General features: G+C 39.1%; 1 protein-coding gene across 4 annotated transcripts in view; it reads left to right on the forward strand.

Moving 5' to 3' along the window:
* Positions 1–17,429, forward strand: part of fyco1a (FYVE and coiled-coil domain autophagy adaptor 1a) — a 186,214-nt gene that overhangs the window by 160,688 nt on the left and 8,097 nt on the right. For all 4 annotated transcript variants that reach the window (XR_006315927.1, XR_006315928.1, XM_043719437.1 and 1 more), the window contains 3 exons: positions 201–308; positions 2,600–2,810; positions 14,797–14,906. Coding sequence is in view for 2 of the 4 variants with exons in the window: in XM_043719437.1 (XP_043575372.1) it covers positions 201–308; positions 2,600–2,810; positions 14,797–14,906 (429 nt within the window). In the remaining 2 variants the exon portion in view is untranslated. The remainder of the gene's footprint in view (positions 1–200; positions 309–2,599; positions 2,811–14,796; positions 14,907–17,429) is intronic.

Consider the following 17,429-nt stretch of genomic DNA (forward strand, 5'->3'; position numbering starts at 1 on the left):
CAGCCTTCCTTGATATCTACCTTCACTATATTGTACAGCACTTCTTTTTGATTCAATTATTATGTAGCTAGATATTGAACTAAAGCAATCAGAAATCTAGCATTGTAAAACAATGGACTTCTACAAGTCTACAATGTTGGCATTTTTACTTTAACATGACTAAAGGCTGCAGAACCACTGAGACAGATTTTCTCTTTCAGAAGTCCCACGTGTGATAATGCATCAGAACCAAGTATTCCACCCGAGGATGGATCAGCACAACCTATGCAGGATGCAGAGATTACTTTGTTGAAATGTGGAGAAATTACGTAAGCATTATACAACTATCTTGCAGCCAGATTGGAACATAGCAATATACAGGTCCAGAAAAGATGACACTTCATTTGGCCCACTTCATTTGGCCAGCCTCATTCTCTAGAAAATACACTTTCCTACTTGTTTATTAGTTTTTTATTCTCCAGCTATTTAGCCATTTCTCACTTAAATATAGTGATTCAGTCAGGACCCCATTACTTTCTGTGCCATGGGCGGCACGCTGGCACAGTGGTTAGCACTGCTGCCTCACAGTGCCAGAGACCTGGGTTCAATTTCCGCCTCGGGCAACTGTTTGTGTGGAATTTGCACATTCTCCCCATGTCTGTGTGGATTTCCTCCGGGTGCTCCGGTTTCCTCCCACAGTCCGAAGATGTGCAGGTTAGGTGAATTGGCCATGCTAAATTGCCCGTAGTGTTAGGTGAAGGGGTAAATGTAGGGGAATGGGGTCTCGGTGGGTTGCTCTTCGGAGGGTAGGTGTAGACTTGTTGGGCTGAAAGGCCTGTTCCCACACTGTAAGTAATCTAATCTAATCTAATCTTTATTCCTTCAGTCAACACCTTCTGTGAAAAGTCAAAATGATATTTTCATTTTCCTCTAATATAATAGAAGTTATGACCTCTGATTGACCTCGACAATGTCAAAAGTCACCTTTGTTTGCCACAGTCAAAACCATCCCCTTTTCTTCCAAGATCTTTGAGCAAGTTGTTTTCACTGATTTCCACATTGAGCTCTCTCTCCTGCAGTTCTCTAGCCAAACCTCTGTCCTCTGCTGACTTCCTCAATCAAAAATAAAACAATGTCCTCAAAAGTATCTGACTTTATCAATCCCTCTGCATTATTCAGCAGAATCAATTATTCCACCCTCTTCACAGAGTATATTTTATGTCTCACCTCAATAAGACTAACCTCATTAGGATTTTCTCTTATCTAATCTAACATATCGACAAACAGCTCCCCCTGTCTCAACTCGAGAAATCTGACAATCCATCTTTTTCACCCTACTTTGCTTAATGTAGATGTTTTTCTCAGTAATATATGTGATTACATAACAACATGCAAACAAGGAGCAGGAGAACGCAATTCAACCCCTCGAGCCTCCTCTGCTAGTTGATACGATCATGGAAAATCTCACCTCAGCATCAACTCCACTTTCCTGTCCCCACATTTCCATAAGCCTTCAACCCATTAGTAATTTAAAATCTGTCTATGTCCTCCTTAAATTTACTTAATATCCCAGCATCAATTACACTCTGGGTCGTGAATTCTACAGATTCACAAACTTTTGAGAAAAGTAATTTCATCTCTGTTTTAAATCTTCTACCCCTTAGGCTAAAACTACAATGTCTCTCTCATGGTTACCCATGACATTCTATGTCTAATTTGTCAAACCATATCAGCATCTTATGTACCTCAATTAGATCTCCTCTCATTCTTCTAAACTCCAGAGAGTATTGGCCTAAACTGCTCAGTCTCTCTTCATAAGATAGGCCCCTCATCTCTAGAATCAATCTGGTGAACCTCCTCTGACTGCCTCCAGTATGACTACACCCTTCCATTGATTGGCCAGCAACTTCTGGAATTCTGGGACTCTGCAGCCAAGTCATGCGATAGGCCAGGAGGCATACCAATCAGGTCTGAAACTGATTAGCTTGCAATTTGTCTGACTAGCTTGGTAATAGGGGTGGCCAATCAGCTACCACTGAATACACCATCCTCACACTTCGCCAGAAAATACGAGATTCCTGGCTTCAGTGCTCTATTGGTGAATTTACTGTTTTGAAAAAAATTCTCTGGGTGATCAAAATCCATTCACTACATTTAACTTTGTTTAAAAACAAGCAATTGTAATTGTACCCCCACTTCAGAGACTTCACGACCACCTGGTGTTAAAAATACTAACACTGCACTGTGATTTAAGTTTTCGTGCCAAGCATTTCTGAAACAAATTAAATAGATTACCAGTAGAAAATCTGAAATTCCATAATATAAACCAAATTTCTTCTTCCAAATTTAGTTTGAGACTTCTACTGTGTCACTGATTTTAATCACTCCACCATTGCCTCTCCTCTCTCTTGTGTCTCTTCTTTTCTCTTTTTTTAATACTCCTTAAAACATACCTCCTTGACCAAACCTTTTGTTGCCTATACTTCTTTATGTGCCTTGGTGTCAGTTTTATTTGAGGTTGCTCCTGTGAAGGTTTGGGAGGTTTTATTGCATTAAGAGTACAGTATGATTACTCACTGTTATTGTTGGGAGGACAAACTGAGTTATGTTTCTATTTTAGACTCAAGATACCCCTCAAGTTAGATGAGATTAAGGAATTTGGAGACCACAGTAGAGAGCTTTTTGTTAAGGCCAGCTGCTACAGTCTCATCCCTATTGGTGTTGAAGAGTGTGGTCTGACCATCAGCTGGATCTTTTCTTCTGATCCAAAGAGCATCTCATTCAGTGTTGTTTATCAAGAATCTGAACAAACTCCATATGAACAATGCAAGGTAAGGGGGATTATGCCTTTATTTAGAATTGTTGCTTGTGCTGTTACTATACATGCCTGATTTGACATGTATAAGATTAAGTTCAAATGCAGAACTTAAAATAATCAGTTTAAAGTACACAAAAGTATAGTTTCATATTTATGATTTTGCATTATAATTATCAATTTATATCTTTTCCATGTATTATATATTTATTCTGTATAATTAAAACTTGGGGATAGAATGCATATGGTGTTTTTGCCATTTTCTGCTGTAACTTCTGAAGAAGATTGGTGGACATGCAAGAGAAATGCAATAGGGTGGCACGGTGGCTCAGTGGTTAGCACTGCTGCTTCACAGCGCCAGGGACCTGGGTTTGATTCTGGCCTCAGGCGACTGTCTGTGTGGAATTTACACATTCTCCCCATGTCTGCGTGGGGGTCCTCTGGATGCTCCGGTTTCCTCCCATAATCCAAAGATGTGCAGGTTAGATGAATTAGCCGTACTAAATCTCCCATAGTGCTCGGGGATGTGTAGGTTAGGGGCATTAGTCAGGGCTAGATATAGTGATAGGGTAGGGGAATAGGTCTGGGTGGATTACTCTTCGGAGGGTCAGTGTGGACTTGTTGGCCAAAGGGCTTGTTTCCACACTGTAGGGATTCTAATTCTAATTCTTAAAATAAGATAGCTGTGTTTATGATGTTACGCTGGTTGCTGAATTTATGATGAGGTAAAAGAAAATACCCGTTGTGCCTAATCTGTCCATAGTATCATAGCTCTCAGAGGTTTCATATTTCAAAGACATCCTGAAGCCGTATAAGAACCAGTGACAGTTGTTGATAACCATGCTGTTAAGCTCAAATATCCAAGCCAACTTGAACTGATTAAAGCTTGTTCCATTTGTTCGACAATTTATGAGATCAGTAGCTAGTACCAATCACAGAACCAAGCAGTCAAATTGGGGTCTTTTTTGTCAAACGTACCATTCACAAACAAGCAAATATCACAAAACCAGCCAATACGTCTGTTTCTGAACCACCACATCTGTATGAAATCTGTATGATTTCTATATATTTTAATGTGATTTATTTTGGATTTTAACTTATTTACTACATTTAACTTATTTAAACTAATTAATCTCTTCTAAAAACAAGCAATTGTAATTGTACCCCCACTTCAAAGACTTCATGACCACCTTTTATAGATCTGGTGTTAAAAATACTTGCGCTGTGATTTAAGTTTTTGTGGCAAGCGTTTCTGAAACAAGTTAAATAGATTATCAATAGAGAAGCTGAAACTCCATAATATAAATCAAAATCTATTTCTTCTTCCAGATTTAGTTTGGAGACTTTTATTGTGTCACTGATTTTAACCACTCCACCATTGCCTCTCCTCTCTCTTGTGTCTCTTCTTCTCTCCTTTTTAATACTCCTTAAAACGTGCCTCCTTGACCAAACCTTTTGTTGCCTGTACTTCTTTATGTTTTCTGTATGTCTGAAGAGGTTGAATTACTGAATTACTTTTAGCCATGGTGATTTATTTTGAGTAACTATATTAGAGAGAGAGAGAGAGTTCTTGGAGGCTAATGGGGTTTTGTTTTTATTGGGAAAGATTTACAAGCAAACAGTGTGCATTAGGTTTCAGTTAAAAGATTCTGGATTTTGGGGGGCTTAGGGGAAACATCCAAAGCTCGAAAAAGTATTTTTGGGTTGGACAGTTTTGCAGTTTTTGTTTTTCCTGAAATTGGAGGTGAAAAATACTGACTCCTAAAGAAGGGAAATAGATTAGAAATAGATTATCTCAGCATAAGAAGTTTGATTTGAAAGTTCCAGGCTAGAAATTTTTGGTTAAAACCCTGAAGGTATTATTTGAAGCTGAGAACATCTAAGGTCGATTATATGAAGGTTCAACAAAGAGGGTATCAGATTTTCAAAACAGAGAATTGAAATCATGGTTAAATTAAGCCCTATAGATGGGATAGATAGTTCACTCTCGTGTGAGTATTGTAAAGGAGTGCTGTTGGGATTTATGGGATTATATTTTATCAAGAGCTTCCAAATCTTTAAACATGTTTTACATGTAAATAGTTTGATTCGTTCAGTTTTTTTGCCTCATATCTTTTGCATAATAACATTTTGTTTTACTTTAAAACCAAATCTGCAGGATTGTGTTTCTGTGAAAGACCACCATGTTAAAACCAATAAAAATCAAATATGATCTATCAAGCCAGATGTCAGTCTGGAATAAGATAAGGGCCCATGGTGACAGTGGAACAGCGGTGGCAGGTGTTTCTGGGAGTAATTTGGGAGACGCAGCAGAGATTTATCCCGTGGAAAAAGAAGCATGGTACAGGGAGGATGAGACAACCATGGCTGACTAAGAAAGCAGGGATAGCATAAAAGCAAAAGAGAATATATATCGTGTGGTGAAGGGCACTGGGAAACCAGAGGATTGGGAAGTTTACAAAGACCAATTGGGAGAAAGTGAGGACTGCAGATGCTGGAGATCAGAGGTGAAAAATGTGTTGCTGGAAAAGCGCAGTAGGTCAGGCAGCATCCATGGCTCTGGAAAAGCGCAGCAGGTCAGGCAGCATCCAAGGCTCTGGAAAAGTGCAGCAGGTCAGGAAGCATCCAAGGCTCTGGAAAAGCACAGCAGGTCAGGCAGCATCCAAGATTCTCCTGCTCCCTGGATGCTGCCTGACCTGCTGCGCTTTTCCAGAAGACCAATTGGGGGAAACAAAAAAAGAAATAAGGAGGGAGAAGATTAAATATGAGAGTAAGCTAGCCAGGAATATCAAGACTGGAAGAGTTTGTTTAGATATACAAAGGGCAAAAGAGAGGCAAAAGTGGACTTTGGGATGCTGTAAAATGACGCTGGAGAGACACTGGTGGGGTACAAGGAACTGGGTGAGGAACTGAATAATCACTTTGTGCAGTCTTCACGGTGTAAGACATGAGTAATATCCCAAAAATTCAAGAGAGTGAGGGGGCAGAGCTGAGTACAGTGGCCATCACCAAGGAGAAGGTGCTAGAAAAACTGAATGGCTTTAAGGTGGGTAAATCACCTGGACCAGATGGTCTACAACCCAAAGTTCAAAGGTAGGTAGCTGAAGAGATAGTGGAGGTGTTAGTGGTGTTCTTTCAGGAATTGCTAGAATCAGGGAGAGTCCTCGCGAACAGGAAAATCACTAACGTGATACCCCTGTTTAAAAAGGGGGTAAGGCAGAAGACAGAATTATGGATTGATTAGCCTAACCTTGGGTGTGGATAAGATCCTGGAATCCATTGTGAAGGATGGGATTTCTGAATACATGGAAATGTATGGTAAAATAGGGCAAAGTCCACATGGTTTCATCAAGGGGAAGTCATGCCTGACAAATCTGCTAGAATTCTTTGAGGAAGTAACGAGCAGTTAAGACCAAGGAGAGCCAATGGATGTTATCTACCTGGACTTCAAGAAAGCATTTGACAAGGCGCTGCACAGGAGGCTACTGGGTAAGATAAGGGCCCATTGTGTTAGAGACAAGGCGCTAGAATAGATAAAAGCTTGGCTGTCTGGAAGAAAGCAGAGAGTGGGCATAAAAGGATCCTTCTCAGGGTGGCAGCCAGTGACAAGTGGTGTTCCACAAGGTTCAGTGTTTGAGACCACACCTTTTCACTTTTTACATTAACCATCTAGATGAAGGAACTGAGGGTATTCTGGCTAAGTTTGCAGATAGTACAAAGATGGTTAGAGGAACAGGTAGCATTGAGGAGGCAGGGAGGCTGCAGAAGGATTTGGACAGGTTAGGAGAGTGGGCAAAGAAGTTGCAGATGGAATACAACATGCGAAAGTGTGAGGTCATGTACTTTGGTAGGAAAAATAGAGACATGGACTATTTTCTAAATGGGGAGAAAATTCAGAAGTCTGAAGTGCAGAAAAACTTGAGTAGTTCTAATCCAGGATTCTGTCAAGGTAAACTTGTATGTTGAGTGAGTAGTTAGGAAGGCAGATGCAATGATGGCATTTATTTTGAGAGGACTTGAATGGGATGCACTTCTGAGGATCTCTAAGGCTCTGGTCAGACCACATTTGGAGTATTGCTCAGTTGTGGGCTCTATGTCTCAGGAAGGATTTACTAGCCCCGGAGCATGTTCAGAGGAGGTTCACAAGAACGGTCGTAGGAATGAAAAGCTTAACATATGAGGAACGTTTGAGAACTCTGGGTTTATACTAGCTAGAGTTTAGAAGGATGGGGGGGATCTAATTGAAACGTACAGTATACTGAATAGTCTGGACAGAATAGATGTTGGGAAGATGTTTCCATTGGTAGGAGAGACCAAGACCCGAAGGCATAGCGTTAGAGTAAAGGGAAGACCTTTTTGAATGAAGATAAAGAGAAATATCTTCAGCCAGAGAATGGTGAATCTATGGAATTCACTGCCACAGAAGCTGTGGAGGCCAGGTCATTGAGTATATTCAAGACTAAAGATAGATAGGTTCTTGAGTATTAAGGGGATCAAGGATTACAGGGAGAATGAGGTTGAGAAACTTACCAGACATGATTTAACGAAAAGAGCAGACTGATGGGCTGAATGGCCTAATTTCTGCTCCTTTGTCCTATGGTCTTATGGAATCTTACATTTTCAGCAATAACATCAGCTGGGATCGTAACAATATTCATAAGAGATACGGTTATGTAATACGGTACAGATCGTTCTGCTATGATGAGCATTTCATTAATGTGAATTTGCTATAACGTGATTGATGAATTGGGACACTGTTTCTAAAGTGTGAACGTTTAAAGCTTGCATTGGTTGTATCGCGATTCTGGCCCCATTAGCTTATATGGCGCTGCTATTACACAATTTTCTTATAACACGGGCTTGCATGAGAATGGAACAACCACTTTAGAACATAGAACATAGAAAAATACAGCGCAGTACAGGCCCTTTGGCCCTCGATGTTGCGCCGATCCAAGCCCACCTAACCTACACTAGCCCACTGTCCTCCATATGCCTATCCAATGCCCGTTTAAATGCCCATAAAGAGGGAGAGTCTGCCACTGCTACTGGCAGGGCATTCCATGAACCCACGACTCGGTGAGTAAAGAATCTACCCCTAACATCTGTCCTATACCTACCACCCCTTAATTTAAAGCTATGCCCCCTTGTAATAGCTGACTCCATATGTTGAAAAAGGTTCTCATGGTCAACCCTATCTAAACCCCTAATCATCTTGTACACCTTTATGTGACTGTATATTAAAAATGCTTTCAACCTGCTTAATAATTTCCTGATACAGTATTTGATTTTTGTACACTCTTATCAGCTTTTTTAAATTGTAAATTCCTGTCAGTATTACTAATCAATTTGGTGCTTGTAAATTCAATACCTTGTTAGTGTGAATTCAATTCACCAAATTCCTACAAAATCCTCAAAATATTTGCAGAGAATTAATAGTTAGATTTTCTCCTCAGGAACTTAATTCAAATAACCAAAAAGAAAGATATAACCAAAGCAATAAATTCTAAATTTTAACAAGAACTTAAATGAATGTACCATTGAGTTGTCATTTGTGTTTTTAGAACCTTTGTTAAATGTTTTACCTGAAGACCTTTGTCCCTTATAAATATCTGGTTTTAAATGTAATATTTGACTTGCAATTTTTTAATTCTGCTGCAGTGAGCACAATTTGGATAATTTAATCAGAAAATATGTAGTATCTTAATGTTCAGAATACATTAGAAAAGTTGAGGAAATAGTGCAGCTGGAATATTTGAATAACCTTTCTCACAGTTTCTGCTCAAACATTTTACAATTTCAGCAGGATCTTTGGAGAGAGTTAACATTTCGAGTCCTATATGACTATTCATCAGACCAGTTTTGAAGAAGGTCACTGATTTGCATATATTAATAGAATTGTGATTTTTATTCCAAAAGCAGTATTGAAAGTCGCAGTGTCACAATTTTCAGAGGCACAACAAGCAGCTGAGCTGTCAACAAATGCTCATTTTGAGCCAGACATATGCACACATTAAATTTTAAATTTAATAAATTTAGTAAGCTGAATAAAAGTTGTCTCATAGTCTTTCTTCAAATAATATCAAAAGACATTTGAGCAGATAGTTCACAACAATATTTGCTGCTCCCTGAATTGCCCTGACACCACTTGGTGATTAAGACACTACATAATCTTTAATTGAAAGATCTAAATTCAGCTAACTGCATCACCGTTTAAGAAATAGCAAGCTACATGTTAAGCCAAAGCTAGGCTTTTGGAAGAGACGAATGCCTTCAGTGAAAAACTTTAACTAAGCTGTTAAAAATGCAAAGTAGATGTATTTATTTAAATTATTGTGAATGATTTGTTTCCTTTTTTGTCAAATTCTTAGTTGGGTACACTACTAGAAATTTTGTCACAGAGAAGAAAATGTTTATATGAAGCCATGATTTGTGAAAATTTAGTGAACTGAATTCACAGTTGTGAAAAATATAATAAGGAATTTATCATTGGAAAAGGCTGACAGAGGTATGCAAGAATGAAATATGAGGAAATCACTGTGGAGAATAGAAGGATACATAATTTTTTTAATATACCCACAGTCCAAAAATGTTCAGGTTAGGTGAATTGCCCATGCTAAATTGCCCGTAGTGTTAGGCAAAGGGGTAAATGTAGGGGAATGGGTCTGGGTGGGTTGCTCTTCGAAGGTCGGTGTGGACTTGTTGGGCCAAAGGGCCTGTTTCCACACTGTAAGTAATCTAAAAAAAAATAAGATATCATTAACTTCATCATTATACATATATTTGGGCAGCATTGTATTTTTCTTGACTGCCTTATAAACAGTTTAACACCATGCATGGTCTTCTCCCACTCCATTACATTTATTTCCGAATTCACATCCCCATCATTTAAAAGCAGTTATCAGAAATGTAATGAGCAATTGAAACTTAAACAGCATAGGAACATTAGCAAACACTGGCTTCATGCTCTTGAACAATTTATTTTTTTGTTTGTCTGACACAAATAACAGATTTCTTATGTGCAAGCATTATATAGGATTGTACAATCTCTTTGTTACAACTAGAGATTTCTTAATAATGATGAGATTCACAGTTGTGCCATATAACTTAAACATTTTTAAGTATGTCTGCATGCAAGATAACTGCACCAATCAGGACTTCCATTCAACGTATTGTTATCCAGTCCAGGAAACTTAAAAAATGAAGGAATTGTCAGGAATTAGAAAAGGCTATTTGTTCTAATATGTCTGGCATTTTGTTGCCATAAGTCACAAAATGGCTACCTAGATCAAATTGTTAAGGATAACAAGGAAAATAATACAATGATTTCCCATTTGAGTCAAACTAAACTAGGGCAGAAAATGAGTAGTGACTACAATATCTGATCCTTTTGTTTATATAGAATAAATATTTTGTGAAATCAGTAGAATGAATGAGTGATGCGCGTTATTTCTTTGTCATTTTCATTTTTAATTTATTTAAGACTGCTTTTTTTGAATGTTATACTGAGGGAGTGTTGCATTGTAGCTGCTGTGTTCTAATCTTTCTGTCTATTTGCATGTAAAGGGCACTATTCAAAAGAGCAATAAATTTATGTAATATGTTTAATATAATAAAATGTACCAAGATGTTTCATGGGAACAACATCAGTCAGAAAAATGACTCTGAGCAAAAGGAGAAGCTATCAGGAAAGTGACCAAACAATTGATCAAAGAGACAGGATTTAAGGACCATCTTAAATGAGGAGAGGAGGAAATTCCAGAGTTTACAACCTCGATAGCAGAAAGCACAGTGGTAGGGAACACATAAAAGGCCAGAGTTGAAAAAACAAAAACCTCTTAATGGTTTTGTGGACTTGGAGGAGAGAGGGAGGTAGGAATGGGAAAGGCAATGCTTGGATTTTAACACAAGGATGCAAATTTCTCAACCAAAGTGTTGCAGAATCGAGTGAGTAAAGTCAGCAAACATAGACTTGATGGGTAAGTGAAACTTGGGTTCATGTTATGTTACAAAAACAAAATTTTGGGTGAACTTAATTCTCTAGAGGGTAGGCAATGGCAGGCCAGTCAGCAGAACATTGGAATAGTCAAGTCTTGAAGTTAAAAATAATAAAATGGGTAATAATTTTAGCAACATATGGGCATAGGTAAGGCAGACAAGTACTGTTACTGGAAATTGATAGCCTTTGTGATGGAGAGGAGGATATGGGATCAGTAGCTCAATTTAAGGTCATGTAGGTAGCCAAGACTACAAGTAGTCTGATCAAACTGAGGCAGAAGTCATAGAGACGGATGAAATTAATGCAAAGAAACAGAGTTCATTGACAAGGGCAAAACAGACAAAGGGCAACCGTCATGTTTAAGCCAGTTTTCTGAACAAAACATTGATGTTTGACTGTGTAATGTATTGTAGATAGTAATGGATTTTTGAGTCAGTTTATGATCTGTTCCGTGTCACAAACATCCATGAGAGTTTCACAGAATCTAAACAACTTATAAAACGTTGGTTATTTTTGTAACAGGCTCATTTCATTTGCGGGAGCCGTATTTCAAAAGACGGTCAAATTAAGGAAATATGGTATTGTAAATGTAATTCCTCTTGTTTACAGCAAACATTAGAAGGTTTTATAAGTGGGATTAAGGGGCTCAAGGATCACTTGTTATTTACATTACACCCATCCACAAATTGAACCACTTCCTTTTGTGCCTGGTATCAATCAGTGTTAAGCAATCTCAGCAAGCATTGCCCGCTCTGATCTCTAACCTCAAAAGCACAAGTAATGCACAAACAACACTATTCAAGTAAGAAAACCAAAAATGCCTTTAAACAAATTCATATTTCATTGGTAATAAGATGTTTGTATATCAAAACAGAATCTATGGTTGGATGTATTTTATTTAAATAATGAACGACTGAATAGTTCCTTTTTCCCGTGGGCTTTGCTTTTATGGCCTCTGTCCTGTAAATCCCAAGGACAAATGTAAAGCCAGTATTTTTAAATTAAAGTGTAAACCTCTCGCGTAAATTGTTGATTGGTACTGGAACACTTTTGGTGTAGCTTCTGGTGTTCATATTGGTCTTGCAGCAACTTAAACACTACCCACAGACTTGCCTATTGCTGATAGATAGAAAATAAGCGGAAGTCGTAAAGAACAGGGCTAACTCAAGTTAAAATACACAAACCTTACAGAAAAAAGAGAATTTGGCAGGAAGTCCCAGAAATTCATCACACAGAAGCCATGTTTTCAAATGTCCTGCTAAGCTTCTGGTATGACAAGAAAGAAGCAGATGTTCATTACAAGCCAAAAATGCCCTGGCCACCACATTGGGCAGAAAATTATTGTGTAGTGTCCCCCCCCCCCACCCCAGACCAAAAAGACAGGCACTGGTTCTCTGCCTGTGTAAATAGGAGCCCTGGCAGCTGCTGAAAAGTATCCTTTGCAAGATTGGTTTACCATGAATGCTCAGGAGAAACCAAACGTGGCCTGATAGGCACCCTGTAACCAATATAAAGTAAGATTTTTCAATGTACATACCTGAAAATGGAGGCAGGGGGAAGTATAGGCTATTACCTCCCCGTTCCTGGCTCTGCTTCATCCTGATCCAATCAATTTTCTCAGTTATCCCACTTCTCAGTTACCCCACTTCTATCCTCATCTGTCCTCTGTCACTTTATACCCTTTGTCTTCTGTCTCACAGTTGATCATGGAACTTGTTGAAGGTTGCAAGCACTTTTCTGTCTTTACTATTCACTATTCTTTCCTGTTCCTCGCTAGAATTGCTCCACAAAATACTAATTTATAGCCCTATGCCTGAAAACTTCTCCAGCCCCTACAATCCACCAAGTAATTTGTCGAATCATGTACCTCCCATAACCCATTCTACTCAGCCATTTCTAGCTTCTTGAATATCCCAGATTTTAATGACTCTTATCATTGGTGACCATGGCTTCAGTTGTCAAGGCCCCCGGTTATAGTAAAGGATATGGTGCTAGAAAAGCATAGCAGGTCAGACAGCATCCGACGAGCAGGAAAATCAACGTTTCGGACAAAAGCTCTTCATCAGGAATGTACTTTTGCCTGAAACGTTGATTCACCTACTCCCCGGATGCTGCCTGACCTGCTGTGCTTTTCCAGCACCACACTCTTGACTGTAATCTTCAGTATCTGCAGTCCTCACTTTCGCCCCAGTTATAGTACTCCTTCCCTGAATCTCTTCCCTCCTTTAGATGCTCTTTAAAACCTACTCCCTTGCTTGTCTGTTAAAATATTCCTTCATGTGGCTCGGTGTCAGGTTTTGGTGCTTACATTCCAGTGAAGCATCCTATATTCTTATCAAAAATGCTGGATAAGTATAAGCTGTGCTGCTGCCACATTGTCCTGACTGTTTCCAACGATTGGGGAATCCAGAGCAGGGGTCACAGTTTAAGGAAGCAGCACAGGCTATTATGGACTGAGACAAGAAAACATTTCTTCATGGTGAGCCTTGGAAGTCTGTGCCGCAGACAGCGTTGAGGCTGAAACATTGGATGTTTCAAAAGAGGAGATAGATCTCGTTCTTAGGGCAAAAGGAATCACAAGGTATAGTGCGAAAGCAGAACAGAATATTGGATAGGATGATCAGTCGTGATCATACTGAATATCGGATCAGACTCGAAGGGCAGATTGGCCTACTCCTGTCGCCATTTTCCTTTGTTTTTTCTCCTTGCCTTGCTAATTCCCACAGCCTATCTCAACTGTCCTCTACTTGCCTTGTTAATATGCACAGACTCTAACATTGCCCACTCCCTCTCATGTAAATATGTACACAGTTTTGCACTGCCTTCCCTCTGATTGATATCCTTGCCATGTAAATACACACAGTCTACTTCACACAGCCCTCTATCTGTCCTGTTAATATACACAGTCTACCACTGTCTGCTCCCTGTGGTGTACACAATCTTGCACTGCCCTCTCGCTACCTTGTTAATATGCACAAACTATCTCACATTGCCTTCTCTCTGTCTTGTTAATTCTCGCGTGAATGATCTTGATTGTTTTGTATTAAGGGAATTACTATTTGTAGGGCAAAAATCATTAGTAAAAGATTTATAAATTTCCCACACCTGAACAATGTGGTTCATAGTAAGTTGTGAAAAGTGGGTGATTAGACCAGCAAGGGGTTCACGACATCAAGACTAAAATGTTCCATTTTCCAACCGAGTGGTGAAAGTCAAAACAAGATTCTGAGCATTGAGCAGCAGGAAGCCTATTTGCATGCAATAGCATTCATTACCTACCTCATTGTTATTAAACTGCAGTCCATAGCCAGCTCACCTGTGCTGCCATTTAACCCACAGCGGTTAAAGGACCACACCAAGCTTTAGAGACCTGGCTTTGTGTCGAGCAAAGCAAAGTGATCCGTAGCCGAAGGTGTTACTTGCTATTACTTGTTATTAATTAATAATCTAGACTGAATCAGTGCAGAGGCAGACTGGTGTTCCAAGATTCCCATTCTCCACCCTCCCACCTGATTATATGTTCAGAGACAAAAATAAAAATTGCTGGAAAAGCTCAGCAGGTCTGGCAGCATCTGTGAGGGAAATTAGAGTTAACGCTTCGGGTTGAAACTCAGAGGTTCTGAGGAAGGGTCACTTGACTCAAAACAATAACTTTGATTTTTCTCCAAGGATGCTGCCAGACCTGCTGATTCTTTCCAGCAATTTATATTTTTGTCTCTAATTTACAGCATGTGCAGTTCCTTTGGTTTTTATTTGATTAGATGTTCACCTGCCATTCCACTCCCTACAAGGTATTAAATTCCACCCTGGATATGGTAAAAATATATTTAAACCCATTTGAGGATATCACAAGAATCTCTGAGACTCTTTACAAAATTGAGGTGGAATATTAATGGATAATTTACATATTTTGATAAGTATAGCTTTTCTTATTCTAATTAAGTATTTTGCCGTTTTCAATTTCACGAAACACTAATATTTTACGGAGTCTTCTGTTTACACACAGGTTTTAATTCCTCTAACTCGTTGCAATTCCCACAAGGAAACAATACAAGGACAATTGAAGGTTAGGAATCCGGGGCTGTATTTGCTGATTTTTGATAATTCTTTTTCCAGGTAAGCTCTCTGATTTGGACTTAAACTCAGTACAGTAAATTGCCATTTAAAGTCAATGAAGTTAACATAGTTTTGCTTTAATGTCATTAGTAAAATAGTGGCAATATTTGTATAATGCTTTGAGAGTTAGTTTAACGTGGTTTGTCAGACTTCCTGTTCTGTGACCCTTCTCATTTTAATAACAGCGGGGAAACAGACCCTTGGGCCCTACCGGTCCACACCGACCATAATCCCAAACTAAACTAGTCCCACCTGCCTGCACTTGGCCCATATCCCTCCAAACCTTTCCTATTCGTGAACTTATCCAAATGTCTGTTAAATGTTGTAACTGTCCCGCATCCACCACTTCCTCTGGCAGTTCATTCTACAAATGAACCACTCTCTGTGTTGCCTCTCACGTCCTTTTTTAAAACATTCTCCTCTCACCTTAAAAATATGCCCTCTAGCTTTAAACTCTCCCAACCTGGGGAAAAGACCCTTGTCATTCACCTTACCTACACTCCTTATGATTTTGTAAACCTCAATAAGGTCACCCCTCAACCTCCCACGCTTCAATAAAAAGAAGTCCCAGGCTTTCCAGTCATTTTTCATATCTCAAGCCCACCATTCCCAGCAACATCCTGGTCAATCTTTTCTGAACCCTCTCCAGTTTAATAATATCCTTTCTTTAGCAGGGCGACTAACCAGCGAGAAACTGTTCACTTGCTCAGTGTGTGAGAGGGTATTCATGAAGTCTTCCCACCAGCTGGCTCACCCACACACCGAGTACTCTTAACCATCCTCTGTTTCCCTCACTCTGTCTCCTATCAGTCTCCCTTCATTCTCCAACGCCAACCTGAATCTCATTCCTGCCTTTAGGTCCTGCCTTTACTGTCTCAGGTGTCAATCTCTGTCCTGCCTGAATTCACACTGAAGTCCTAAGCTCCACCTAGCCACAGACATTGGTCAGTACAGATAGTTATACCTGCATTGACCAGCTTCTGCCAATAGGTGGAGCCTGGTCATTTAGAACTTATTCAGGTGAGTGTAATTTTCATGTACTTATACTCACATTTATGTTGTATTTGTTCTCCATTTTAACACTTATTTTATGTTGAATGTTATCCTTTCATGAATGTAAGGATATGCACCATTTCCATTTAATGTCCTAATGTTGTTTTCTGCTGGGAAAGGTCCTGAAGTACCGAACTGTCCAGTATTTATTTTATAGTGATTTATTTTGCACATTATTTCAGCAGTACTTCTGTGCATTGTTTATTCTGAGCAAAAAATGCCTGCACGAACCTAACTCTGTTTTTAACATTGATTCCTTTGGAAAACCACACTTCACTTAAAGTCACTTCACAATTTCCAGGAATGCAAACAGACACAGGACATACTGTGTATTATCCACTTAAAAAAAAACTTAATTTGATTCTTTTATTTAAGAACAGTGTGGTTCCATGATAACAGATAGTCATTTTTTATCCATATGAATGCAAAACAAAAATATCAACTAAGTTAAAAAGTTGGACTGAAAATCTGTTGATCATCTCAACCAAGAGTTGCAAGGTAATGATAGAATTTCCTGAATGCATGCAAATCTGAGGAAACAATGAAATCTGCATTAGATTGTGGCTTGCTCTTGGTCATTTGAAATTGGGTACATGACCTTTCCTTCTTGTTTCCACCTGCACAGTAGTTTCCCAAAGGAGAAGGTTACACGTTTAAAAAGGCCAGCACATTTACAGTTCTACTACAACCAACAAAACACCACAAACTTTTAGGTCCATCTTATTAAAAATTCGACAAGTCTTCCACTGGTAACCTATCCAAGATGTCTTACAGCACTCTCATCTCTGATTGAGAATACTGTATGCTCAAATATCATTGTAGAGACTTGAGCACACGATCTCAATACTGGGGAAGTGCTGTACTGTTGCTGTCTTTTAGCATGAGACATTAAATCAAGGTCCTGACTGATCAAGCAAAATTATAAAAGATTCCAAAAGATTTCAGTGATACAGGCTGTTCTGTTATAATGCACATTTCGTCAATGCAAGTTTGTTGCAACGTGATTAACAAATTGGGGGCGTTGTTTCTAAAGCACGAACTTTTAAAACATGTGTTGGCTGTAACACCATTACATCACCAGCACTGTAAGTGCTGTTTCTAAAGCATGATTTTTCTATAACGCGGGATTGCACAAGAACACAACCATCGTATTACAGAAGAACTGACTGTACTCTTGTTACCGCCTGAGTAATATTTATCACCAGTTGACATCATTCATACATTTTTCTGGCGAATATTTTGTTGTTGTTTGCTACACCTTGTTACAACATCCCTCTGAAGAAACAAGTAAGAATAATAATACTTACACTAGTGCAGCTAGAAGACAGACTGATGCCTGTAGAGATCAATAGGACAAGGTTGGAGAAATACCACAGTGAGCAAGCTATCTGCTTTGCTGGATTCCTGCTCAGAGACTGGGCAACATTTAAATGTGGGTGGGGTACTCACCCACATGGAAACCCTATGGCA

This window comes from Chiloscyllium plagiosum, chromosome 29 (assembly GCF_004010195.1).
Source record: "Chiloscyllium plagiosum isolate BGI_BamShark_2017 chromosome 29, ASM401019v2, whole genome shotgun sequence".
In the NCBI taxonomy this organism is placed as follows: Eukaryota; Metazoa; Chordata; class Chondrichthyes; order Orectolobiformes; family Hemiscylliidae; genus Chiloscyllium; species Chiloscyllium plagiosum.